At 64.3% G+C, this 24,729-nt stretch overlaps 1 protein-coding gene across 4 annotated transcripts in view; it reads right to left on the bottom strand.

The window, feature by feature from the left end:
- Positions 1 to 24,729, bottom strand: part of KATNIP (katanin interacting protein) — a 144,661-nt gene that overhangs the window by 20,208 nt on the left and 99,724 nt on the right. For all 4 annotated transcript variants that reach the window (XM_081298363.1, XM_081298362.1, XM_081298364.1 and 1 more), the window contains 3 exons: positions 22,434 to 22,571; positions 5,682 to 6,540; positions 2,133 to 2,264 (listed from right to left, as the gene is read on the bottom strand). In XM_081298363.1, coding sequence (XP_081154489.1) covers positions 2,133 to 2,264; positions 5,682 to 6,540; positions 22,434 to 22,571 — 1,129 coding nt within the window. The remainder of the gene's footprint in view (positions 1 to 2,132; positions 2,265 to 5,681; positions 6,541 to 22,433; positions 22,572 to 24,729) is intronic.

Genomic DNA, 24,729 nt, shown 5'->3' with positions numbered 1-24,729 from the left:
TGGCCTTGGCCTGCAGGGACAGCTCAGGTGTCACCATCCTGCACTCGGTGCCACGGCCCCAGCACAGAGCAAGGCCTCCCAGGCACAGAACCTGGGACCGTCCGTGGGACACTGGGTCTACACAACACCCCCCCCCGTCCCTTGATTGGTGTGACAGTCACATTCTTAGAAAACTCAAAGAATGTGACTGTCACACCAATCAAGGGAAGGGTGCACTTGGTCCTGAATGTCCTCTGAAGACCCGTGAATTGGAGGCTTGGTCCCCGCCCCACGGTGCTGCTCGTGGGAGGTGGTGGAACCTCCTGGGGCGGGGTCTGTGGAGGAAGCCAGGTCACTGGGTCGCCCTGGGGTCCTTAGCACCCCAGCCCCTCCTTCCTCTGTCTGCTCCCTGCCACCAGGAGGTGACAGCCTCCTCCACCAGGGGGGCCCAAGGCAGCAGTGCCAAGCACAGACAGGGAAGCCTCCAGAACGTGAGCCCCGAGAAACCTTTCATCCTTGCCAGTGGCTCACCTCAGGTGTTCTGTCACAGTGGCGGAGAGCTGGCACAGGGAGACTGGGCACGTTAGGAACTCTGCCAGGGCGGCCCCCTTGATGAGCTCTCAAGGCTGGGGGACGCTGCTGTCTAGGGGTCTGAGTTGGCCCTTGGGGGTGGGGGACTACATTTGAGGCTGCGTAGCCGCAGGACTCCAACAGTGTCCCCAAAGACTATGTAACGGCAGGCGGGAGGTTCGTCAAGGGCAACGCGCACGGTGCTGGCAGTGAGCGCTTCTGGGGGTGAGTGGGAGGGACGTCTGTTCTCCCCTGTGCACCTTCATTTTCTAAGCCCTGGTATCACTTTTAGAAGCAGGAAAACAACGCTGTTCTACAAAGCAGACAAAGTGGTGATGGTGGGCACGCCTGCAATCCCAAGGCTCAGGAGGCTGAGGCAGGAGGGTCACGAGTTCGAGGCCAGCCTGAGCAATTCAGTGAGACCCTAAGCAACTCAGTGAGGCCCTGACTCTAAATAAAATATAAAAAGGGCTGGGGTGGGGCTCGGTGGTTAAGCGCCCTGGGTTCAACCCCTGGTACCAAAAACTAAAACAAGTAAACAAGCCGAGAAGCACGTTTGTCACAAGGGCTCGGCTGCCACACGTGGCTCTCGCCTGTGTCCTGAGCACGTCGAGGACGCCGGCAGCCCTCTCGGGGCGCGCTGACAGATCAAGGCCCTGACACCTGCCTCAAGCAGTGGCCGGTCCTCAGAGCCCTGCGGCAGCCAACCACCATCTCCAGGCATCACTCTGGGAAAACAGCGTCCAGTGACACTGACGTGGCCTCTCCCCTTTCCTGTGCGCTGGGCCCCGGGCCCGGCCTCCGAGGGGTGCTGCGGTCAGTGGTCTCCTCCTTCTAGACTCAGGCAGCCCGCCTCACTGCGACACGGGACGGGGGCAGCGCCAGAGCCCTCCCTCCAGCCCTGGCCTGCTGTCCCTCCGCCCCCAGCTGCCTGGTCCTCTTTGTGCTGCTGTTTGGCCGGCCCCAGCAGCCTCCCCTTCTTCTGGAAACTTCTGACTGTCCTTTGGAGAGTCCCCCACCTTCAGGCCATCCCGACTGGGTGGATCCTGACTGCATCCCCTTTCCAGCGGAGCTCAAAGATGGGCTGTCTTTGAACTGGCCACCGGAGGCTGGTGGGGGAGGAGTGGCCAGAGACCATTTTGCTACATGGCAGGGGAACCTGCCTGAGGAGGGAATGACATAGGGAGCATGAGCTGAGGGGTGGGGAGGAGGACAGGATGACAGTTGGGCTCCTGGATCCGGCCGTGCCTGAAGCCGTGCCTCTGGCAGCCTTCTGTCCTTTGTATCAATGGGAACCCACCGTTCCCAGCACTCACAGCCTTCTCCAGGGGACCATGACTTCCGGCCTTTCCTCAGTCTTCGGCTCATGCCTGATACCCTAGACAGACCTCTTTCGTCTGACATTCCTTCCTCCACTGTACAGACACACCACTCTCTAGCGGCCAGCTCCTCCGTCACACCAGGGCCACCTGCCACATCCTACTGGGAGTGTCCCCAGGCCAGGTCCCAGCTCCCTGGTCCTCTCCTGGTGCCACCTCCTGTCCCAGCCCCTGGGCCCACAGAGGCGCAGCTCTGCCTCATACCTCCAGGTCCGGCTCCCTCCTCCGCCAACATGGTCCAGCTCTGGTGACCGCTCGGCAGGCCCAGCCCTGTCCACACTGTGTCTTCAACTTCCACGGAGCTGCCATCCACCCCTCTAATGGGCACTGTGTGTCCTATGCCGAGAAGGAGACAGTCTACCCTCAGTGCCCACAGGTTGGACTGTGCCCAGCAGGACCCGCCAGCCCCGTCCCTCCCAGTCCTCTGAGGCCAGGCCGCCCTCTGCCCAGCGAGTCTCCTCCTGCCTCCGGGCCTTTGTCCTTGCTGTGCCCTCTGCTGGGACTGCCCTTCCCCCAGAGCCCTGGCTGCCCTTCCCGTCCCCTCCTGGGACAGGCCCTCTCTGCGGCTCCCCCTTGCTCCAGGGATGCGCTGGGCTCAGCTCAGCCCCGGTGCCAGGAAGGGCCTGGGAGGTGGCTGCCAGTCCCTGCCCCCGCCCCCGGAGCAGGCCTGGAGGCTGAGGGTGCCCTCCTCTGCCGGCCCCCAGCTCCCGCCTCCTCCCCTCCCTCATCCTCCGGGGGAGAGCCTGGGCGGAGGCCTGTCCCCTCCAGCAGCGAGGCTGGACATCTGCAGGAGTCCGTGTGGACCGTGGAGACTTGGCTTCAAGTGACCCATCTCCGTGACCGGGAGGAACGGCCTGGCTGGCTGCGATCGCACCAGGGAGACGGCGCCCGAGGGCACTGGGTCCAAGTGACGCAGGGACCCTGCTCACAGCCCGTCCCCCACCCACAGGGACCCTGCGCACAGCCCGTGCCCCACCCTCGTCTGAGTCGCACATGCTGGGTACAGAAGCAGAGGAGTGGGGACTCTCTCCTGGGCCACTGGGAGACGCCAGCCACCAGCCCCGCCCCAGGCTGCGCGTCCCTCCGCCTGCAGGACACGGTGCGGGGGGACAGACAGGAGCTGCTCAGCTGCGCACTTGGGTGGAGAGGGTTGAGGGCAGCACGAGACGCTCGGCCACCGCCACTCACACACACCTGGTGGCCACCCAGACAGGGAATGGAGACGCACCAGGGACCCCCAGACAGCCACGTCCCTGCCAGCCAATGGTGCCTCAGCCCCTGCTGACCCGACAAGAGTGGACGCCTGACCCCGAGCCTCTGGGATTGCTGCTGGAACCAGAGCCAGGACATGGTCACTGAGAGCGTGAGGCCACTGGTGACGGAGCAGAGGGTCTCGGGGAGGGGAGGACACGGGCCACAGAGAGGCCGAGCAGCCAGCGGCCCCAGGAGCACAGGGAGCTGGGGCCTAGGTTCCTGCCACCTTCCTGGTCCCAGTTCCCAGGGGTGGCCTTCCTGCCCTGGGGCCAGGTGCTCTTTGAACGTCCCCCAACAGCACCCCTGTCCTGCTCAAGCTGGGTGGATGGACGTGTCACCTGCAGCCATCTGGCCTGGCGAGGGTGCTCCTCCGAGGCCGATGTCGTCACAGTGAGGAGCTCTGGGGACTGGCCTGGGGACTGGCCTCTCAGGCCTCCTCACGGTGGCCGCACCATTGCAGTCCCAGGGGCTCAGGCAGCCCAGCTGTGTGGGGGGCTCGGGCAGCGCGTCTCCTGGCTCTGGGTCGTGGGGCAACCCTCCAACACGAGCAGCTTAACAAGCACCAAGTCCCACGAGCTCAACGCTCAACGTGTCACTGAGCCAAGCAGCGAGGGCCCGGGGAGGTGGGGTCTCCCGTGCTGGGCCTTCACCTTGGGACTCCTGGGGCCCGAGGTCTGTCTGCCAGGAAGGCTCAGAGCTGCCTGGCCCTCCTGGGGCGGGGGCCAATGGTGGCTGTGGCAACAGGGCACGGAGTCAGCAGCTCCAAGTGTGGACGCAGGGCCACTCCACCTGGGGTCAGCGGCTGTGACCCAGGAGCACACCTTAAATCTCACACAAAGTGGGGCTTACGTGGGGCTTCAAGGTCACCCGGGAAGGTGCTTGGGTCGGAGGCTGGCAGCTAAGAGGCCACGGATCCAGCCCTCCCTGCTCCGTCCCCACATTGTCCCTCCCTCACTGCATGAGCTGGGGACCTGCCTCCGTCTCTCCCTCTTTTTCAATGCTGGGAATTTAACTCTGGGTTGCTCTACCACGGAGCCATGTCCCCAGCCCTTTTTATTTTGAGACAGGGTCTCACTAAGTCGCTTAGGGCCTTGCTAACTTGCTGAGGCTGGCCTTGAACTTGAGATCCTGCTGCCCCAGCCTCCAGAGCTGCTGAAGTTACAGGCGTGGGCACCACGTGCAGCTCAAAGAGCTCCCGATTCTTCCCTTTCACTCGGCTCCCGACCCCCAGGCTCAGCGGGGGGGGGGGGGGGCAGGGAGGTCTGAGGGACCAGAGAGGGACCACAGGGGCAGCTCTGCTCAGGCAGGGCTCAGAGCCCGAGGGACTTGCTCTGGTGTCTGGAGTGACGGCTCAGGGCCACTAAACACTAATGCAGGGGATGCCGATGTGACCCAGAGAGCGACGTGCCACCCAGAGGCAGGATCAGAGCAGGCAGGTGGCTGGGCGTGCGGGGAGCGGGGGGCACAGCTGCTGCTGTCTGCGGGGTGCCCCGTGTGCCAAGCCGTGGGTCCCCCCGGAGTGCGTGTGGGTACGGCCGAGCGTCCTCTAAAGACGGGAAACGGAGGCTGCCCAGGATGTGGGTGGTGGGTGCAGGAGCTGGGGGACAGGCCCCTGCAGCCTGACTCCGCGTGCCCCCACACGGTGAAGGGAAGCACCTGGGTGAGCGCGATGTGGCAGGTGGGACGCTCGGTGGATGGGAGGGACGCACGAGCCTATCCAAACCTGGCTGCCGCTGGCGTGGCCCTGTGGCCGGCCCCTTGGCCCTGCTTTGAGGCCACCCATCATCCCACTGGCTTCTTGCAGCACTGGGGGGTTCAGCCCATTTTACAGATGGAGACACGGAGGCTCGGGGGCGGAGTGCTGGCCAGGGCCAGGTGGCTGGGCAGCGCCGAGAGCCCCAGGACGGTGTGCGGCAGAGCCCAGCAGCTTCCTGTGAGCCCGGCCAACGCATGGCGCTTTCCCGGGACACACAGTGGCTTAGGGACACTCTCCATCAGTCACCAGTGTGGGAAGTACGCCTCTTCCTCAGCCCCGCTTCTCGAGAAAAAGGAGCGGGCCAGCGGCGCCCTGTGGGGCCTCCCAGGCGGGCCACGGCAGTCCCCGCCACTCCCTGAGGTCCCTCCCAGGCCCAGGCCAGCCTCGACTATGAGCAGCGCACGGGGGTGCTGTACAGGGCAAGGTGAAGGAGCTAGAGGCCAGCATGTCCACCAAAGGTGGAACTAACCCAGGCGATGCTGGAGAAGGACCTGCTGCGAGAACACGGCCAAGGGACGCGTCTTGGGGACAAGGACACGTACGTGTGTGACTTCAACAGAGCGCCTGCCCGCTTCTCTCATTGGCACTGCCTCTCTGAACCCTGAGGCAGTGGAACTGCGGCCACCAGGGGCCACCAATCCCCTCATTTTGCAGGTAGAGAAACCGAGGTCCAGGGAGCTAAGTGGCTTCTGCCACGAGAGGTGCAGGACGGTGGCACTGAGCTGGATGGCCCCGGGGCTTACCTCGGCTGGCTGCCTGGTCGTCCCCGTGCCCACTGCCGGGGGCCTCCTTCCTCGGGCCCCTCCGCCCACTGGCAGGGCGCCCCCTGGTGGGGGGCTGGCCAAACAAGTCCAGGTCGTCACCGGAGACTTTGGGTGACTCCCTCTGGGGCCTCTCCCTGGCGATGGCAGTCCCGCTGGCCGCCTGCCCTTGGTCGCACTGGGGGCCTTTGTCCTCGGCCCCGGGCTCTCCAGGGGTCTCCCCTGCGGTGTCCTCGGATGGGGGATGGCCTTCCCGGCCCAGCGGCTCCCCAGGGCCGAGCCACGGGGGCCGGGGCTTCCCCGCTGCCTTCTGCCCGGCCTCGCCCGCGGGAGAGGGCCGCAGCCAGCAGGGCGTCCTCCCGGGAGCCTCAGAGGACCCCCTGCCCGTGAGGCCTCCCAGCTGCTGTGGCGGCGGGGGCTCCCTGTCCAGAGGGGGCGGGCAGGGAGGGGCGCCCGGCACGCGGCCCGTGGGGGCAGGGGCTGCCAACACCCTCAGATCCTTCTCTGACCTGGACAGGTCACCTCTGGTGCCACCAGGAGGACTCGCCCTTCCACCAGATGAATTTCCTGGTGGGGAAAACCTGACGTCCATCAAGGCCTCGGCGGGCTGTGAGCCGGTGGGGCTGAGCTCCTGGTCCCCGTCCCTGCCGGCCGCCTGGGGGACATCTCTGCCTTCGTCACAGCGAGTGGCGTCCAGGGCACCCTCGCTCCTCTCGGGCTCCAGGTCCACGGGGAAGGTGTGACCAGCCGGCGCCGCCTCGTCTCCTTTCTCCAACGTGCCTTCGAAGATGAGGCTCTCGTTGACATAAAGCTTCAGGTTCCTGACAGCAACGTCCAGGTCCTGAAAACACAAGATTTCACAAGGTGAGGACGCGAGCGTCACCTTCACGGGTCAGGAAAAAGGAAATTGTGGGCTGGTGAACGGGACTTGGCGGGCCTTCAGCCAGGTGTCACACAAGGCCCCGCCTCATCTCTGTGCAGAGTGCTACGGACTCTGTGAATCAAAGGACTTCCCCAAAGCCATGGCCGCCACTGTCTTTGTCATTGTCACCTCCTGTGGGGACATCTGTAACAGGCTCCTAATTGGCCTCCCTGCTCCCCGTCTCCCGCTGCTCCAGCCTGACTTCACGATGCCACCAGAGCTGGTTTTCTACAGTCGCCCGCTCGGCGAACCCGTCACGGCTTCTTCACCGCTGATGGGGTCCTAGCGCGGGCTTCCCGAGCCCTGGGGCCACCGCCCCTGCCGGACGCAGCGCCCTGGGTTCCACAGCAGCCCACTGAGTGTCTTGAGAGCAGCACCCGAGACAGGGCCTGATGCACATTTGGTGGGTGATCCCCAGGGAAGGGGACCCCCAGGAGTGTCTGAGCTGGTCACTGCTGTGGGCCGCCGGGCCCCTCCTGCTGGGGCTCTCCAAGGGACACGCCTCAGCAACGTCCCTCCTAAGGCTGGAGTTGGGGCCCTCACAAGGCTTGAAGTCTGTGCCTCCTCGGGGCACAGCACTGTCACTACACGGGCAAATGTCCCACTCAGGGGAGGGCTGAGGGGATGCGCACTGGGCTTGGTCACGGTTTCCGGGGTCTCTGTCCTAACAAGTTTCCAGATGATTCCTTTGCACAGGGAAGGAGGGAACGTGGGCTGATGGGATGATCCAGGCCACTCAGCTGGCACTGACCCTCACTGAAGGGTGTGCCCAGCTTCCTGGGCTCCTTCTCCTCCTGTCCCCACCTCCCTGGCTCCTGCTGCACCTGCCTCAGGGTGTCGCGGGACCGAGCGTCCAGTACAGCAGGCGGACGCGTTCCAGGAACCACGTGAGGAGTCTCCACGCGCAGGATAAGGGACGTGCCCATCAACCACGGCCCCCTCCTGCCCTCCGCATGCCTCACACCCCCCCACCCCCCGTCCTGGGCAACCACCTGTCCTCCTGCCACCCTGGTCGGTGCTCTTTGTTGTCCAGATTGTTATATAAATTAAGGAATCGGGCGGCACGGACCCCTCTTGCCTGGCTCCCTTCATGCCACATTGTCACTCCATCCAAGTCGAGTGAAATCAACACCTCCCTGGCCCCCTGGGTCTCTAGGAGGCGTCTCAGCAGGACACCCCGATCAGAGCTCTCATCTGCTTTTCCCAGACCTGACCGTCACCTGGTAACAGCTCCCCACTCAGCCTCTCCAGAGCCCTGGGGTCCCCTCCGCCTCTCGCTCATGTCCAGCTGTCAGCGAGCCCTGGCTCTCTCCAAACTGCTCCGAATCTGACCTCTTCCGCAAGATGCAGCTGCCCCAGCGCAGGCCACTGTCATCTCTCCTGGAGACACTGCCATCGCCTCCTAATTGGTCTCTCTGCTTCCACTCAGCACTGTCACCCGCCTGCCCCCGCGCTCGCCTCGCTCCCTCCCATCATGGCCACTCCCGCTGGGAACTGCCAGTGGAGGGCTGCCCTGCCTCCTGCCCAAACTCAAGGCCCCAAACCAGAGCCCCGTGTGTGACCTGGTGTGATCTGGCCTCCGTGACCTCTAGCCACCTGGCTCAGCCACTCCCCAGACCCTGGTTGCTCCTGGAGGCCCCTAACTGCCCCAGGCTCTGTCTTGGGGAATTTTCTGGCTTCTCTGTCCCTCCCTGTCCCTCCTTAATTTCCTTTCTGTCCCTGAAAAGGTCTCGCTCACTCCCTCCTCCCGGCTCCAAGTGAAGCTCCAGGACAGCAGAGGTCCTGCCCTTCATGTCCTGGGACCCAGCGCAGAGTAGGCCCTCGGCAGCGACTTTGGGGTGGTGAGTGACTGAACAGGGCTCTTCTCCAGAGGTGCATCGGGAGGGTGGCCGCTGCTGGCTGCACCCTGGGGTGCGCCCACCTGGCTTTGGCTCCCGGTCCACCTGGCCTGGGATCTGAGACCCCGCTCTGCCCGCTTTGCCAGGGTGAGCAGCCCTGACTGAGCCTAGATCCCGATGTGAGGTCCCCAGAGTGACGGGAGCGAGTGCTGGAGCCCGCCTCAGCCACGGGACCAGGCGTCAATCATCCAATTGTGGGTGGCAGCTGCTATTTGCCGCCTGTCAGAAAAGTGGGCTCTCCCGCGGGTCCCTAGGGAGGCGCCTTCTGTGGGCGGAGGCACGGGGCAGCGCACCCGAGAGTGGTCAGGAGGCTCCTGGTGAAGGACAGCGCGGGCAGCTGTCAACGACTAGTTCTGCAAAATCGCCACCTGGAAACCTCTGGGTGAGACACGCACTCATCTCAGGAGGCGGCGGGGTGGCCTTTCTGTCCAGTGCAGGCACCAGGTGGCCCTCCCGGCTTTCCTTACGGGATGTCTGCTACCGAGACGCGTCACCTCCCTTCCACGGGCGGTCCGGGGCCCACCTGACCTCCAGCCATCTGCTGCCTGCGCGGTCCTTGGAACAGCTCTGCAAGGTGGGCTTCAGGACACCGATGTCACACGGCCAGCTGTGGGAGGCCACTCTGGCTGACGTGCCCGAGGTGCTGAGTGCCACCTCCCTTTGGGTCAAGGCAACATCATCTTGGCTTGTGCCAAGCTGGCCTGGGGTGGAGTCACCTGGTGGAACTCTGAGCCCCACGATGAAAATCAAGTCCCCGTGGACCTTCTCCCTCTAGAGGGTCACTGAGCACAGTGAGGTGGACGTGGGTGTCCATGCCTCCTCCTGATGTCACCTCTCGGGACCTGCGTGGATTTATGCCAGGACTCATGTGGCTCCAGCCTAGGGCTCCCGCCCCTCACACGACCTCTGCACACCTTCGTGGGCTCCTCCTGTCACCTCCAGGTTGACCCGACACCCGACACCCTGTGAAAGCTCTGGGAATAACTGGACGCTGTATGAAAAGAATTCCTTCCTGGACCTTCTCCATCCAGGGGAGGGTGGATTCCAGACGTGGGACCTGCAGGAAGGGAAGTCTTTCATCGATGTCCACGCGGCCACCTCCAGGGCCGTGTCTTGCAGGTCACGCCTCGGCCTCTTCTCGGTGACGCTCTGGGCCAGCGGTGTCTTTGGGGTGGATCTGGGGGACGTCTCTCATTCTCAAGAACCAGCCTGCGTCCTCCCTGGTGTCACCAGGCTCCAGCTGCAGGCTCCGTCCTCCTTGCCCTAGTGTCCAAGAACCCAGGGGCCCAACCTCGCCTCGCCTTCGGGGCCTGTGTGCCCGCGCCCTCTGCTGTCCCCAGTGAGGGCCTTTCCTCATGGTTAACCAGGACACTCGCACCTTCTGATGTGCCTGGAGGCCCCTGAATGGAGTTCTGAAGGACACTCTGGAGCTCCGCGGCTGGCACGTGGCTCACGGGCGCCCTTTCCCACGCCCCGACAGCCTTACCCTCCTTCAGCCTCACACAAACCGTGCTGGGACGACCCTGTTTTAATACGGCGACACGCGTGTCGTCTGCGTCTCAGTGACCTCACGAGCTCCCAGGCCCCTCCTGCCCTGGCCCGAGTGCACGTGGCTGGCTTCCCAGAACAGACCAGCTGCTCAGCCTGATGGACGCCCACGGTTCCACCAGGACAAGACCCCAAGCCGAGCCCTGGGCTGTGACACTCAGGCACTTCTCCCGGGGACGACACCTGCCTTCAGTGCCGCCAGCCCAGCTGCTTTGGGGCAGTGCCGTGGCTAAGCCTCAGTCCCGTGTGCAGGGTGCCGGTCACGTCCAGCCCGGGCCCACGCTGAAGGCGCCCCACGCCTGGCCCACGACACCCCCTCACGACACCAGGCCCACGACATCCAACACCCGGAACGCGGGCTGCCCCCCCCCACGCTCTGCCCTGAAGCCGGCTCCAGACCTGAGGCTGGGCCTTGGGTCCCCTCCTAGGCCCACCTGACCCTGGGTTACGGGGGTGCGGAGGACTCGGGAGGGCGCCTGTCTGGTCACCAGCCACGCTGGGACTGGCTCAAGGGCAGATCCTCCCGGGAGCCCCTGGCCCGCCCTGCCCCCGCCTCCCTGACTCACTGCCTGAACCACAGGAGCAGCTGTCCACATAGGGCAGGAGGACTTCGGGGACAGGCTGGGGCCGATGTCTGTCCAGTGAGCCCAGCACTGGGGCTGAACCCGCCCCCCCTGCAGCTCCGGTTCTGCTGGGAGGAGGACTCAGTGGTCTCTGTGTCACTTGGGAGGAAGTCCAAGGCAAACTGTCCTTCATGACATGGACATTTTGTTTTCTTGAAAGGGGACAAAATGAGGGGACATTGTGACACTCAATAAGCACTGACATGCCAGGCTCTGGGCAGATCATTCTGGACCCTGCCCAACATTATGGACCCCAAGGATGATGTACAGGGGCAGGACCAGACAGATGAGGTCCCATGCTGGTGGCCCTGTGGCTGACACTTGCTGGTGTGGCCCTCAGCATTTACTAACTGCAGAATGAGCCGAGGGTCCGTGAGACGGGGACTTTCCACCCACTCTGCCTCGATGGGAAACCTGGGCCACCTGCCAACAGGGGCCAGAGCTGGAGTGCCAAGTCACCGCTGCCCTCGGTCTGGCACAGCGCTCGCTCTCTCAAGGGGCCCTGTGGTGGGCGCCACCTGCTGGTCATCGTGTGGCCACCAGCAGGTGTTCTGCGTTCTGGGCCTCGGTGTCCCCATCTGTGGAATGGAGCTGGTGGCTGTGGCCCCTTCTCACAGGATCTTTGTGCAGAACCAACAGGCTGGCACAGGCAGAGTGCCCGAATGCCCCCTGCAGCACACACAGGCGCAGGAGACGAGCGGCCGTCACGTCCTGCCCCAGGCCGCTGCCTGGCTGTGCACACCTGCTGGCTGCGGGGCCAGCATGGCCCAGAGCAGCACCCGCCCTCCTGGCAGAGGCTGGCACAGGAGGGGGCCCATCTGCCCTGGGGGCGCCCACAGTTTTTTTTTTTTTTTTTTTGGTCCCAGGGATTGAACCCAAGGGCACTTACCACTGGGCTACATCCTCAGCCCTTTTTATTTTTTATTTTGAGGCAGAGCCTCACTAAGTTACTTAGAGCCTCACTAAATTGCCAAATCTGGCCTCAAACCTGCAGTTCTCCTGCCTCAGCCTCCCGAGCCGCTGGGATGCCGGGTGCGCACATCACCACTGTGGGCTAGAATTCTTGTTACATCACCTGTGCAGGTGCGGCCAAGGCCCTGAGGCCCCCGCACAGTTGAGGATGCTATTCAATCCAGCACTGCACGGGGCCTGCCGGGCCCTGGCCAGAGAAGGCCTCAACGGCGGCAAGTGGGGAGGTCACATCCGGCTGTGGGTGAGGGTCACAGACCCAGTGGGCAGAGCACACTGGGGCCTGGCAGCTGGGGACACATGCCCACAGGGTCCAGGGGGAAATGTCACCAGCTCTTGCAAAGCCAATTTCCAGAGGTTGTCCGCTGACTCACAGGCTGTGGAGCATGAGGGCCACACAGAAGGAGCAGCAGGAGGCGCTGGCGTGGGACACCCGGGGCTTGGGACCCAGGAACACCCTAGGGCGGCTGGGGGTGGGCTGAGACGGCCAGAGGGCCCAGGGCAGGCGGGGCGGGAGGCCCAGGCAGAGCCGGGCACCGTGAGGCAGGGCTGTCCCCAGGCAGGCGGCGTCCAGGCAGCCCAGGCCTGGGCAGAGGAGAGCATGGGGCCCGGCTGGAAGGGCCAGGGAGCCAGATTCGGGGTCCAGGAGGGGAAGAGGTCACCAAGGCAGATGCACCCCAGGCCCAGGCAAACGGCACAAAGGACAGGCAGAGCGGCGTAAGGACAACGGTGCCACCGTGACAGGGACACGGGGGACACTCGCCTTCACCAGAGCCTGTGGCGTGCGGCCAGGGAACCACGTTCTCATGCAGAACCTCACGACTGAAATGAACCATGGAGACGCCACCTGAGAGCTGTGCCCGGGCTGCTGGCACCCCTGGCCCTGTGGCGGGGTGGCATGGCCACAGCGGACCTCTGCTCCCGAGGGCCTTGCAGCCGGAGGCCCTGGCTCACCCCCTCAGCAGCCTGGCTCTGCTGACCCCCGGGGCTGGCCCTGCCCTGGTGAGAGGGAGCAGGGCTGGGCCTGCACAGAGCCTGGGCACAGGCCCCCAGGACCCTCTGACCACCAGACTGAGCCAGGAGCACATGCAGGGGGAACGGGGACAAGGTCCTGGGCACGTGGGCAGATGGGGAAGGACGAGCTGGACTGGGAAGGAGAGTTCCAGATGGAAATGGCAGGACTCTGAGGTGACCAAGAGGGCAGGGGACGGTGCAGGTGGAGGCAGGCCTTGGGAGTCAGGAAGGAACCCCAGGAGGGAGGCCTGCAGCAGGTGGGCAGCAGGCCAGGTCCAGGTAGGCCAGGGAGGGTCCAGTGCATGCCCAGGGAGAAGCACAGGAAGTGTCGGGGCTGATGCCCGGATGAGCAGCTGAGGCCCAGGGAGGCTGAGGGCTGGGGAGGACGCACAGGCTCAGCCACGTGACCAGCGGGCGATAAGAAAGGAGGAAGGGCCAGGCGTGGGGCAGCGTGGGAGGCTGAGGCAGGAGGACGGTAAGTTCAACACGGGCCTCAGCAACTCAGTGAGACCCAGTTTCAAAATGAAGTATAAGGAAGGCTGGGGTGGGGCTCCTGGTTCAACGCCGGGTTCCATCCCCAGGACCCCCCCCAAAAAAAGGAAGAAAAGGAGGGGGAACCTGGCTTTCTGGCCTGGGCATCGTTTTCTGGCCTCCCTGGTGATGCCCTGCGGAGCCGGCCCAGAGGTCCCACTGGCACCCACCCCCACCTCCATGGTCCTTCTAAGGAGGCCTCAGCCCACACAGTGGCCGGGTGGCCAGTGGGGGGCTCTGGGCCTTTCTGCAGGGAGCCTGAGGTCAGCAATGGGGGTGACGTCATCAGGTGCTGGTGCTGGGGACCCGGGGACGAGGCCAACCCAGAGCACACAGGGAGGCGAGGTGCAGGGAGGCAGGTTCCTGGAGGCCTCCTGGGAGCGCCTGGATGCCGCCAGACCTGAAGCCAGCCGCTCAGACTCTCTGAGAGCGAGGCCAGCAGTTCTCTGTGCGTGACCCAGTTTTACTGGGCTTTCTGCCCTCTGCTACCAGGAGCCCTGGCCGACTCCCCAGCTCAGTCACCAGGAACTTTCATCAAGAGATGCAGCCACCACACGGGTCCTGGCCAAGGCTGGCAGAGGCCGGTGGGAAGCCACCCAGACACCCTGGCTCTACTGCCGCCCTGGGCCAGCACCCCGCCTCAACGGGTGGCCCTCTAGGTCAGCACCTGTGTGGCCAGGGCTGTCCCTTCCAGCCACCCTGCTGTGACGGCATCAGGCCTCCCAAGCCTGGAGGAGGCCAGAGCCCTGAGGCCTCCTGATGCAGCTGACCACACAAAGGTCACGGCTTGGCTTCAAGGTCACTGCCACAGTGGGCCTCGGTGTGTGCGCCGACTCAAGCCGACTCAAGACGATTTGAGACAATCAGGAGAATCAATACAGAGCGGGCGGCACAAAACCACGACCGGCCGCAGGCAGTGACCGTCAGAGGCACCGCGCACAGTCCCGAGGGAGATGGGACGAGGGCCGCGGCTGGCGTCACAGGTCTGGGTGGAGACAGAACAGGAGGCAGGACCTTGGTAATGGCAGAGGCTGAGGGGACCTGTGGTCACTGTCACACTGTCCCCTTGCCCTGAGGCTGAGGGGGGCTGTGGTCACTGTCACACTGTCCCCTTGCCCTGAGGCTGAGGGGGCCCGTGGTCACTGTCACACTGTCCCCTTGCCCTGAGGCTGAGGGGGCCCGTGGTCACTGTCACACTGTCCCCTTGCCCTGAGGCTGAGGGGGCCCGTGGTCACTGTCACACTGTCCCCTTGCCCTGAGGCTGAGGGGCCCGTGGTCACTGTCACACTGTCCCCTTGCCCTGAGGCTGAGAGGGCCCGTGGTCACTGTCACACTGTCCCCTTGCCCTGAGGCTGAGGGACCTGTGGTCACTGTCACACTGTCCCCTTGCCCTGAGGCTGAGGGGGCCTGTGGTCACTGTCACACTGTCCCCTTGCCCTGAGGATGAGGGGGGCTGTGGTCACTGTCACACTGTCCCCTTGCCCTGAGGCTGAGGGGGCCTGCGGTCACTGTCACACTGTCCCCTTGCCCTGAGGCTGAGGGGGCCTGCGGTCACTGTCACACTGTCCCCTTGCCCTGAGGCTGAGGGGGCCTGCGGTCACTGTCACACTGTCCCCTTGCCCTGAGGCTGAGGGGGCCTGCGGTCACTGTCACACTGTCCCCTTGCCCTGAGGCTGAGGGGGCCTGCGGTCACTGTCACACTGTCCCCTTGCACTGAGGCTGAGGGGGCCTGCGGTCACTGTCACACTGTCCCCTTGCACTGAGGCTGAGGGGGCCTGCGGTCACTGTCACACTGTCCCCTTGCACTGAGGCTGAGGGGGGCTGTGGTCACTGTCACACTGTCCCCTTGCCCTGAGGCTGAGGGGGCCTGTGGTCACTGTCACACTGTCCCCTTGCCCTGAGGCTGAGGGGGCCATGGTCACTGTCACACTGTCCCCTTGCCCTGAGGCTGAGGGGGTCTGTGGTCACTGTCACACTGTCCCCTTGCCCTGAGGCTGAGGGGGCCTGTGGTCACTGTCACACTGTCCCCTTGCCCTGAGGCTGAGGGGGCCTGTGGTCACTGTCACACTGTCCCCTTGCCCTGAGGCTGAGGGGGTCTGTGGTCACTGTCACACTGTCCCCTTGCCCTGAGGCTGAGGGGGCCTGTGGTCACTGTCACACTGTCCCCTTGTCCTGAGGCTGAGGGGGCCTGTGGTCACTGTCACACTGTCCCCTTGCACTGAGGCTGAGGGGGACCCGTGGTCACTGTCACACTGTCCCCTTGCCCTGAGGCTGAGGGGGACCCGTGGTCACTGTCACACTGTCCCCTTGCCCTGAGGCTGAGGGGGCCTGTGGTCACTGTCACACTGTCCCCTTGCCCTGAGGCTGAGGGACCTGTGGTCACTGTCACACTGTCCCCTTGCCCTGAGGCTGAGGGACCTGTGGTCACTGTCACACTGTCCCCTTGCCCTGAGGCTGAGGGACCTGTGGTCACTGTCACACTGTCCCCTTGCCCTGAGGCTGAGGGGGGCTGTGGTCACTGTCACACTGTCCCCTTGCCCTGAGGCTGAGGGGGGCTGTGGTCACTGTCACACTGTCCCCTTGCCCTGAGGCTGAGGGGGGCTGTGGTCACTGTCACACTGTCCCCTTGCCCTGAGGCTGAGGGGGGCTGTGGTCACTGTCACACTGTCCCCTTGCACTGAGGCTGAGGGGGCCTGTGGTCACTGTCACACTGTCTCCTTGCACTGAGGCTGAGGGGGCCTGTGGTCACTGTCACACTGTCCCCTTGCCCTGAGGCTGAGGGGGCTGTGGTCACTGTCACACTGTCCCCTTGCCCTGAAGCTGAGGGGGCTGTGGTCACTGTCACACTGTCCCCTTGCCCTGAGGATGAGGGGGGCTGTGGTCACTGTCACACTGTCCCCTTGCACTGAGGATGAGGGGGGCTGTGGTCACTGTCACACTGTCCCCTTGCACTGAGGCTGAGGGGGGCTGTGGTCACTGTCACACTGTCCCCTTGCCCTGACGCTGAGGGGGCCCGTGGTCACTGTCACACTGTCCCCTTGCACTGAGGCTGAGGGGGCTGTGGTCACTGTCACACTGTCCCCTTGCACTGAGGCTGAGGGGGCTGTGGTCACTGTCACACTGTCCCCTTGCACTGAGGCTGAGGGGGCCTGCGGTCACTGTCACACTGTCCCCTTGCCCTGAGGCTGAGGGGGCCTGCGGTCACTGTCACACTGTCCCCTTGCCCTGAGGCTGAGGGGGCCTGCGGTCACTGTCACACTGTCCCCTTGCCCTGAGGCTGAGGGGGCCTGCGGTCACTGTCACACTGTCCCCTTGCACTGAGGCTGAGGGGCCTGTGGTCACTGTCACACTGTCCCCTTGCACTGAGGCTGAGGGGCCTGTGGTCACTGTCACACTGTCCCCTTGCCCTGAGGCTGAGGGGGCCTGTGGTCACTGTCACACTGTCCCCTTGCACTGAGGCTGAGGGGGCCTGTGGTCACTGTCACACTGTCCCCTTGCCCTGAGGCTGAGGGGGCCTGTGGTCACTGTCACACTGTCCCCTTGCCCTGAGGCTGAGGGGGCCTGTGGTCACTGTCACACTGTCCCCTTGTCCTGAGGCTGAGGGGGCCCGTGCTCACTGTCACACTGTCCCCTTGCACTGAGGCTGAGGGGGGCTGTGGTCACTGTCACACTGTCCCCTTGCCCTGAGGCTGAGGGGGCCTGTGGTCACTGTCACACTGTCCCCTTGCCCTGAGGCTGAGGGGGCCCGTGGTCACTGTCACACTGTCCCCTTGCCCTGAGGCTGAGGGGGCCCGTGCTCACTGTCACACTGTCCCCTTGCCCTGAGGCTGAGGAGGCCTGTGGTCACTGTCACACTGTCCCCTTGCCCTGAGGCTGAGGGGCCTGTGGTCACTGTCACACTGTCCCCTTGCCCTGAGGCTGAGGGGACCTGTGGTCACTGTCACACTGTCCCCTTGCCCTGAGGCTGAGGAGCCTGTGGTCACTGTCACACTGTCCCCTTGCCCTGAGGCTGAGGGGGCCTGTGGTCACTGTCACACTGTCCCCTTGCCCTGAGGCTGAGGGGGCCTGTGCTCACTGTCACACTGTCCCCTTGCCCTGAGGCTGAGGGACCTGTGGTCACTGTCACACTGTCCCCTTGCCCTGAGGCTGAGGGGCCTGTGCTCACTGTCACACTGTCCCCTTGCCCTGAGGCTGAGGGATCTGTGGTCACTGTCACACTGTCCCCTTGCCCTGAGGCTGAGGGGGCCCGTGGTCACTGTCACACTGTCCCCTTGCCCTGAGGCTGAGGGGCCCGTGGTCACTGTCACACTGTCCCCTTGCACTGAGGCTGAGGGGGCCTGTGGTCACTGTCACACTGTCCCCTTGCACTGAGGCTGAGGGGGCCTGTGGTCACTGTCACACTGTCCCCTTGCACTGAGGCTGAGGGGGCCTGTGGTCACTGTCACACTGGCCTTCAGTGCTGCCTCCCGGCATGGCCTCTAGTACGGCTGCCCTCAGCCTGGCCAGAGCCTCCTCTCCAGGCTCCCCGTCCCTCCACCCACTGCAAGCGTCAGCTTGGTGGCCTTTTGAACCCCTCAGCCAGGTCTTGTCCCCGATGACCAAAGCCCTCCAGTAAGGACGCCAACTGCGGGCACCTGTGTGGAGCACGTAGGCCAGGGATGGTGCCAGGTGCTCTGCACGTGGTCACAGGGCAGCAGCTGCCCACGCGACAGATGGACCCTGCACAGGGACGTCGGGTAATGTGACTGTGGCGCACGGACCTGGCCAGGTGGGCGGGCTCTGATGGGCACCCCTGCTCTGACCACCCCCAGTTCTACTTCTCTCCTAGTAAGATCCAGACCTTCACGGGCCCCCAACCTGGGCCTGCCTCCCTGCAGCCGGCCCTCCAGCTCCCCGCCCACCATGCTCCTGCCCCCGCCTCAGCCTGTCCTGGAAGTGGCCACACACATGGTGACTCAGGGCCTTTGCTCCTGCCAGGCAGGGCCAGGAACGCCCTCCCCACAGACGCCCAAGTGGAGCCTCCTCCTCCTCAGCTCAGGGAAGGCCACCACCTGCAGAGCCCCGCCTCGGCCCCCAGGCCTCCCACTCACTGTCCCAGTTACTCAGCCCCGCCTTGGCCACACCATCCCCACGCGTCCCACCAGCAGCGACAGGCTGTGCGGTGGGACCCTGGCCTCTGCTCACCATCACCTGGTCCCCTGCCCCGCATGGCTACTTAGGAAATGAAAGTTGACCAGGATCTACAGGCTGCTCTCCAGTGACACTGACCGCAGTTTGAGTTTGTGGTAGCATTTGTGCCCAGCGGCCACCGTGCTTTGAAGACATGGCACATTCCTGTCACTGCAGAAAGCCCTGGTGGGCAGTGGCCTGGACCATAGCAGGGCCCAGAAACACACCCCGGGAAAGGCCGCGCTGGTTCGTTCGTAAGCTGCAGCACACACACGGTCCTGAGCACAAGATATGTCCTCGGTGTGAGTCCTGCTTGCGTGCCACTGTCACCCCACTTCCTGTGATGACCAGGCTGGAGCTGGCATTTGTGTGGCGGGCTGTGGGTGCAGACGGTGATGGTGCCTGTCTGTGGCGAGGGTGGTGCCTTTGAGCAGGGGACCATAAGGCTGTTATAGAGGTAGACGAGGGACGAGGAGCTGGCGGAAGCAAATTTTGGGGTGGTGTATCCGTCTGTTTTCTGTTACTGTAACAAAATACCTGAGGCTGGGTAACTTTATAAGGAAGAGAGGTCTATTCAGCTCACAGGTCTGGAGGTCGAGGGCAAGGCAGTGTCATAAGGTACCACTGCAGGAGTGTGTGTGACAGCGAGAGATCACGTCGCAGAGATAAAAAGTCAGAGGCCAGGGAGAGGCCTGGCTTGTTCTCTAACCACCTTCATAAGAGCTCAAACCGACTTCAGTCCCTTCAGGGCTCAGTGTCCCCCGCATCCCCTATGCCCTCCCGCTAGGCCCCGCCTCAGCAGACCACCCCCACAATGCTCTTCACTGCACCCAGCCCGGGGAGGGGGGGGGGCGGCCATGCCACACCAGACCACAGCAGACGGCAGCTGCCTCTACAGAGGGAGGCCCGGGTCCCCTCCTCCCCTCGGATGTCACCTGCAGGGGAGAAGGGTGGGGAAAACCAACAGTGCTCACGTCACCTCCCAGTGCCACCCCTGCGCCCTCCGGCTGGGCCAGTCATCTGGGGACATGGAAGACCTGGCAGCCCCCCTGTCACCCTGCCCCGAGCCCCAGGCAGGCGGGCAGGTCTGTGCGGCTTCCCCTCCTCCAGGGCCCGAGGAAGGTTCCAGATCCCCTCGAGGCAGCACCCGGCGGCCCTTCCCATCAGAGTTGGCGGCAAGAGTCTACCTGCCGCGGGCCCCACTGTCCTGGCCCAGCTTGCCCCTCCAGGGAAGGCCACTGCCCACAGGGACTGCGGGGCTTGGAGGAGAGGACCCTTGCTTGTCATCAGCTCCCTGGGCGCCTCGAGGTGCCGACACCTGCCACCTTCCACAGACGGCAGCTGTCAGGGCACAAGTGGCTGTGCCCACCTTTGGATGAGGTACGTGCAGATGGAGGCCAGCCTCTGCCTCCGCCTCCCTCCCCAGCTGTCCCCTGGCCAGCTCGCTCGCGCTGTGCCACTGACGGAGGGCGAAGGGAAAGCCTACACCTGGGACCTAACCTGCAGGGAACTGTGTCCTGAAGCAGCCGGGGCCATCAGCTCCCCTGACCGAGTCCTCGGATTCCCCCCACAGCACCTCTCACAGCCCTGGCCGCCGGCTCCGCACTGCTGTCAACTCACATTCTACCTCTCCCAACCAGTCGCCGCGCTCTCTGGAGGAGATTAAATCAAATCCACCTGCAGCTGCGCCTTACGTCAGGGTGCCCGCCGGGCCCAGCGCCCTCCGCGCTCCCCACCCACGGCCACGGGGGCCCTACAGCGGCTGCAGACCCGCGGCTCCTGCTCTGTGAGCTGCCCACACAAGGAGGGCCGAGCGCAGGGCGAAGCAGAAAGGCCACCGAGGCCTGGGGGGAGCTCATCCTCGCTGTAATCCACCACAAGACCTGCGCTCCTCGGCTGAGATGTGTGCCACGGGGGCCACAGGGCAGGCGCGGCAGCCAGCAGGGCTCCCACCCACTCCAGGAGGTGCCCAGCGGGCCCAGGGACGGGGCGCAGGGCCTAGGTGCTGGTGATGGCTGCATCCGGGGCCTGCAGTCGCCCTCTGAGCGCACAGGGGCCAGTGAGCAGGGCGCAGGGGCCAGTGAGCAGGGCGCAGGCCCGCGGAAGCTTCCCCAGTCGTTCCAGCGCTGGACCTCGGTTCCTCAGATTTAAACTTCAGGTGATTGTTTTAAAAAAATGAAAAAGCAGGAATCAGAGGCTCTGTGTCCCTCCTGTGGTCAGTGTCACTCCTGTGGTCACACAGAGATGGCTGGGGTCATGTCTGCCTCGTTGATGTCCAGCTCTGCAGAGGCCAGCCATGGATGGGTGCTCAGGACAAGGTCACTGGGTAGACAGCTGGCTGCGGTGGGGTGGGCGGGAGAACCAGAGGACGGGAGGGAAGGACTCACTGCACAGGAACAGGTTCCCAGCACTGCCCCTAACTTGCTGTGTGGCCTTGTGCAAATCACCTAACCTCTCTGATCCTCATGTTCTCCCCCGGATCTCTTAAGGTCATTGGAGCTCGGGCTCATTCACTCACTCGTGGACTATTTGTGTCCTCTGAATGAGCAGTCACGGAGACACCTCAGGCTCTGCCCTCCAGGTGCCCACAGCCTGGCAGGGAAGGCAAGGTGACTCGGGACAGTGGGGAATGGGACACGTGGGGTGCAGTGCAAAGGGCAGGGGGCAGGGACTCTGCAATCACCCTCAGGGCCTGACCGTGATCCTCAAGTGAACGGGGGCCTCTGAGGGTCTGAAGCAGCAGAGAAGAGGGACGGCCCCCGGGGAGGGGCCGCTGGACAGACCGCAGGGCAGGGCCTAGAGTGGGGGCACACAGGAGGCCTCGCGCCTGCACCTGGACACCTCTGCAGCCCTCCACCAGGACCACGGGCTCCTCTTCCACCGCTGCTCATGGGAGCTGCAGCCTCTCTGCGCCCCAGCCCAGAACCTTCCAGAACCTGCCCCGATCCCTGTGTTCCATGTGGTCAGGGCGGCCAGTTCCAGCCCGGAGAGGGGTTCTATTGGAGCTGCGTCGTGGTTTAAAAGTCCCTGAACTGACTCCTGGCATCTTCACCTCAGGAAGGCTCAGGCGACACTCCATCTCCTGCCCCTGGGCAGGGCTGGGGTCCAGAAGCCGGCAGGTCCACCCAGCACCACTGCTCAGGTCCCTCCACACCCGTCCACAAGCTGCCACAGTCCCCACCGCTCCCCAGAGTCCCTCTGATAAGACCGAGGCTGAGGACGGTCCCTGGTCACCTCACCTGACCATGGCCTCCCCGACAGAAGGTCCAAGGGCAGGAAGAGCCTTTCTCGCCCCTCAGTCCCTGTCCCGCACCAGAGGGAGGACAAGATGGCAGACTGCACCCTGCCCTCCTCCCTCGCTCTGCTCCCTGCTGAATCCCGGGGCTCCAGTTCCCCTGAGGCCCTGGGCACCTCGGGACAGCTCCACACTCGCTGCCCCCGGCCTCCAGAGCAGGGGACCCAGGCCGGCTGCCCTCCTCGTCAGCATCCTGACGGCCACTGGCCTGGGCTCCGCAACAGGGTCTGGTGCAGGAGGGTGTGAGGGCAGGACGGGAGGCCGGGGCCTTAGCCAGAGGGCCCTGCAGCCTGCGGTGACCACTCAGCACAACTCCACACACCCGGGAGCGGGCTGGACACAGGGACTCTCGGACCCCGCCCCACGTCCGCTGAATTTGCGTCACTGTAGGTTAACACGTTAGAGAATGGGCCTGGCATCTGAAGGCACGGCTCACGCTCATGCTGAAGCCGGCTGGCTGTGTGACTCGGGCAGGTTACATAACCTCTCTGTTTCCTTAACTGTAAAACCGAATCTCAGTTTCTATTTTCCCAGTCTCCCCAAAGTGGCAGGGTGTGGGGGTGCTAGATGACATCACTTCTGGAAGCTTGTTCCCCTGGCTCTGACGGAGGCAGGTGTGAAGTCTCTAGCAGGCTTCACAGTGGCACCCACGAGGAAGAGCAGCCGAGCCCCTCGGACCCCTCAGAACCTCAGAAATCAGGTGACAACAAACCGCCAGACACTTCCACCACCAGGTGCCCGCGAGGAGCCAGGGCCGTTACTCACGCCGTCCTCTGTCCAGTAGTTCACCACCTTGACCTTGGCCAGACGGAAGTCGGGGTGCCGTCTCGGGTTCCGGACGACAAAACGCAGCTGGAGTGGCAGGCGGAAGGGGCAGGTCCACACAGGGGGGTCCCTCTCGCTCTGGAAGGCCAGCAAGGGGGGACTCGTGAGGCGGGTCTCTGCCTCTCTCCCAGGCACCCCCACAGTGACCCTCAGGACCCCAGGACTGGGCGGCTCTCCAGACCTGCCCCACCTGTCCCTGTGCCTCACCATGGGCCCCGGCCTGTCCCTGCATAGAGCTGCCACCCGGCCAGGGTCTGCCCGCCAGATGGAATTTGAAATGCAGCGGGCTTTACTTAATCAGCTTAATCAGCTTTGAGGAGGGCGCTGGGGAGGGACAGGCGCTGGGGATGGACAGGCGCTGGGGAGGGACAGGCGCTGGGGAGGGACAGGCGCTGGGGAGGGACAGGCGCTGGGGATGGACAGGCGCTGGGGAGGGACAGGCGCTGGGGAGGGACAGGCGCTGGGGAGGGACAGGCGCTGGGGAGGGACAGGCGCTGGGGAGGGACAGGCGCTGGGGAGGGACAGGTGCTAGGGAGGGACTGGCAGAGCCACCACCTGCGGCCCTGGGGTCACTGGCCAGCAGCACCTCTGGCACCTGTTGGGATGGGGACATGGCGGGAGCCTGGGGTTTTCTGTCCACTTGGGGCAGAGGACAGGGCTCAGGTCATCTCTGCTGGCACCAACAGGACGTCAGGTCGTGGGGGCTTTGGTAGCGGATGGAGACAGTCACTCAGGGGACCTCCTCAGCTGTTGTCACCACCCTGTCTCTCTGGACGTCTACAGTCCAGGGAACAAAACCCCAAACTGCAACCAAAGGTGTCCACACCGGGCCTCTGCAGCTGGCCACGCCCTCCCGTCCTGGGAGAGCCAGCAGCAGGACGCAGGCCCCACCGTCACCCCTCCCTGACACAAGGGCTCTCCTCGGGGCATCTGGGCTCCTTGAGTCCCCGAGCCGAGCGCAGCTGCCCAGGCGGCTCGCAAGCACTGCTTTCCCGCCCGGGTCAGCGCCTCTCAGCCTGCGCCACACTCTCTCCAGAACCTTCAGCCCTTGGCAGGGTCCTCGGCTCACGGCCAACAACAAGGACAAAATGGAGACGTGACCCAGTGAGCGGAAGAGTCAGATGTGCCTCTTGACACACAGGTGTCCTCCCGTCCAGCCTCGCAGGAGGAAGCACCCGCTGGGCTGGGCCGGGCCGGCAGAGGTGCGGGATGGCTCAGGGAATGTGACCGAACAAATTTCATCACCAGTTCTTAAAAAGGGGGACATTTTCGGGAGGCTGAAGCAGGAGGATCTCAAGTTCAAGGCCAGACTAGACAATTTGGGGAGGCCCTAAGCAACTCGGGGAGACCCTGTCTCTACATAAAAAAGATTTAAAAGGGCTGGGGATGGGGCTCAGTGGGTAAGCACCCCCCGGGTTCTATTCTAGGTACCAGAAAATAGACGGGGAGTTTCCCCAAGAGCCATATTCCACTTCTCTGCAGACTTGGGCTGGGTGGTAGCTCAGGCCACCGCCGGGACCCGTGCACGCCCTGGAGCCAGGACTTCGCCACAGTCCCCACCACTCCCTACTGCCTCACTGCCCTCCTGTGTCCTGCGGGGCCCACAGGCACCGGGCTGGAGTCCTGGTTTAGAGGCTGAGCGGATCCAGCAGGTCTGATCGGAGCCCTCGGCCTGCCTGACACTGCCTGGGGTCCCTCTTCCTAAGAGGAGCATCGCCCTGCATTGGGACCATCTCCCAGAGTCCCCATCACCAGGGGACGGGCCTGTGGCTGACAGGGCCAGGCAGGAGGACAGCTGGTCCTGGGCCTTGTTGCCCCCAGGAGACGGAGGCCCAGGCTCCAGCTGTGGGGCAGAACACAGGGGACTTGTTTTGGTGACAGTGGTGCCCTTCAGGAGGGAGGAGGTGGCCTTTGCTAAGGGGGAGAGACGAGTTCAAGGGGCTCTGACTTATTCTGGCCAGTTCCTTGAGCTGGGCAAGAACTGTCAGTGCCCGGGCAGCCGCGGAGGTCACGATCCCAAAACCCCAGGGACCACTCTAGGTCCTTCCTGGGGCCGGGGCCCGAAGTGGGTCACTGTGCTCACTTGACAAAGGAAGAGATGGCAGGCTGACCCCTGGCCCCGGGGTCACCTTCCTGTCAGTGGGTGGGAGAGCGGGAGGGCCCAGAGGGAACCTTGGCCTTCAGAGTCCAAGAGCATCCACCCGTGGACAGCCCTGGGCCGTCAGCAAGGGGCCTC

Source organism: Spermophilus citellus, assembly GCF_964194105.1.
Source record: "Spermophilus citellus genome assembly, chromosome: 6".
NCBI classification, from domain to species: Eukaryota; Metazoa; Chordata; class Mammalia; order Rodentia; family Sciuridae; genus Spermophilus; species Spermophilus citellus.
The sequence above is the reverse complement of the archived record's forward strand: the minus strand, read 5'-3'. Positions and strand labels throughout refer to the sequence as shown.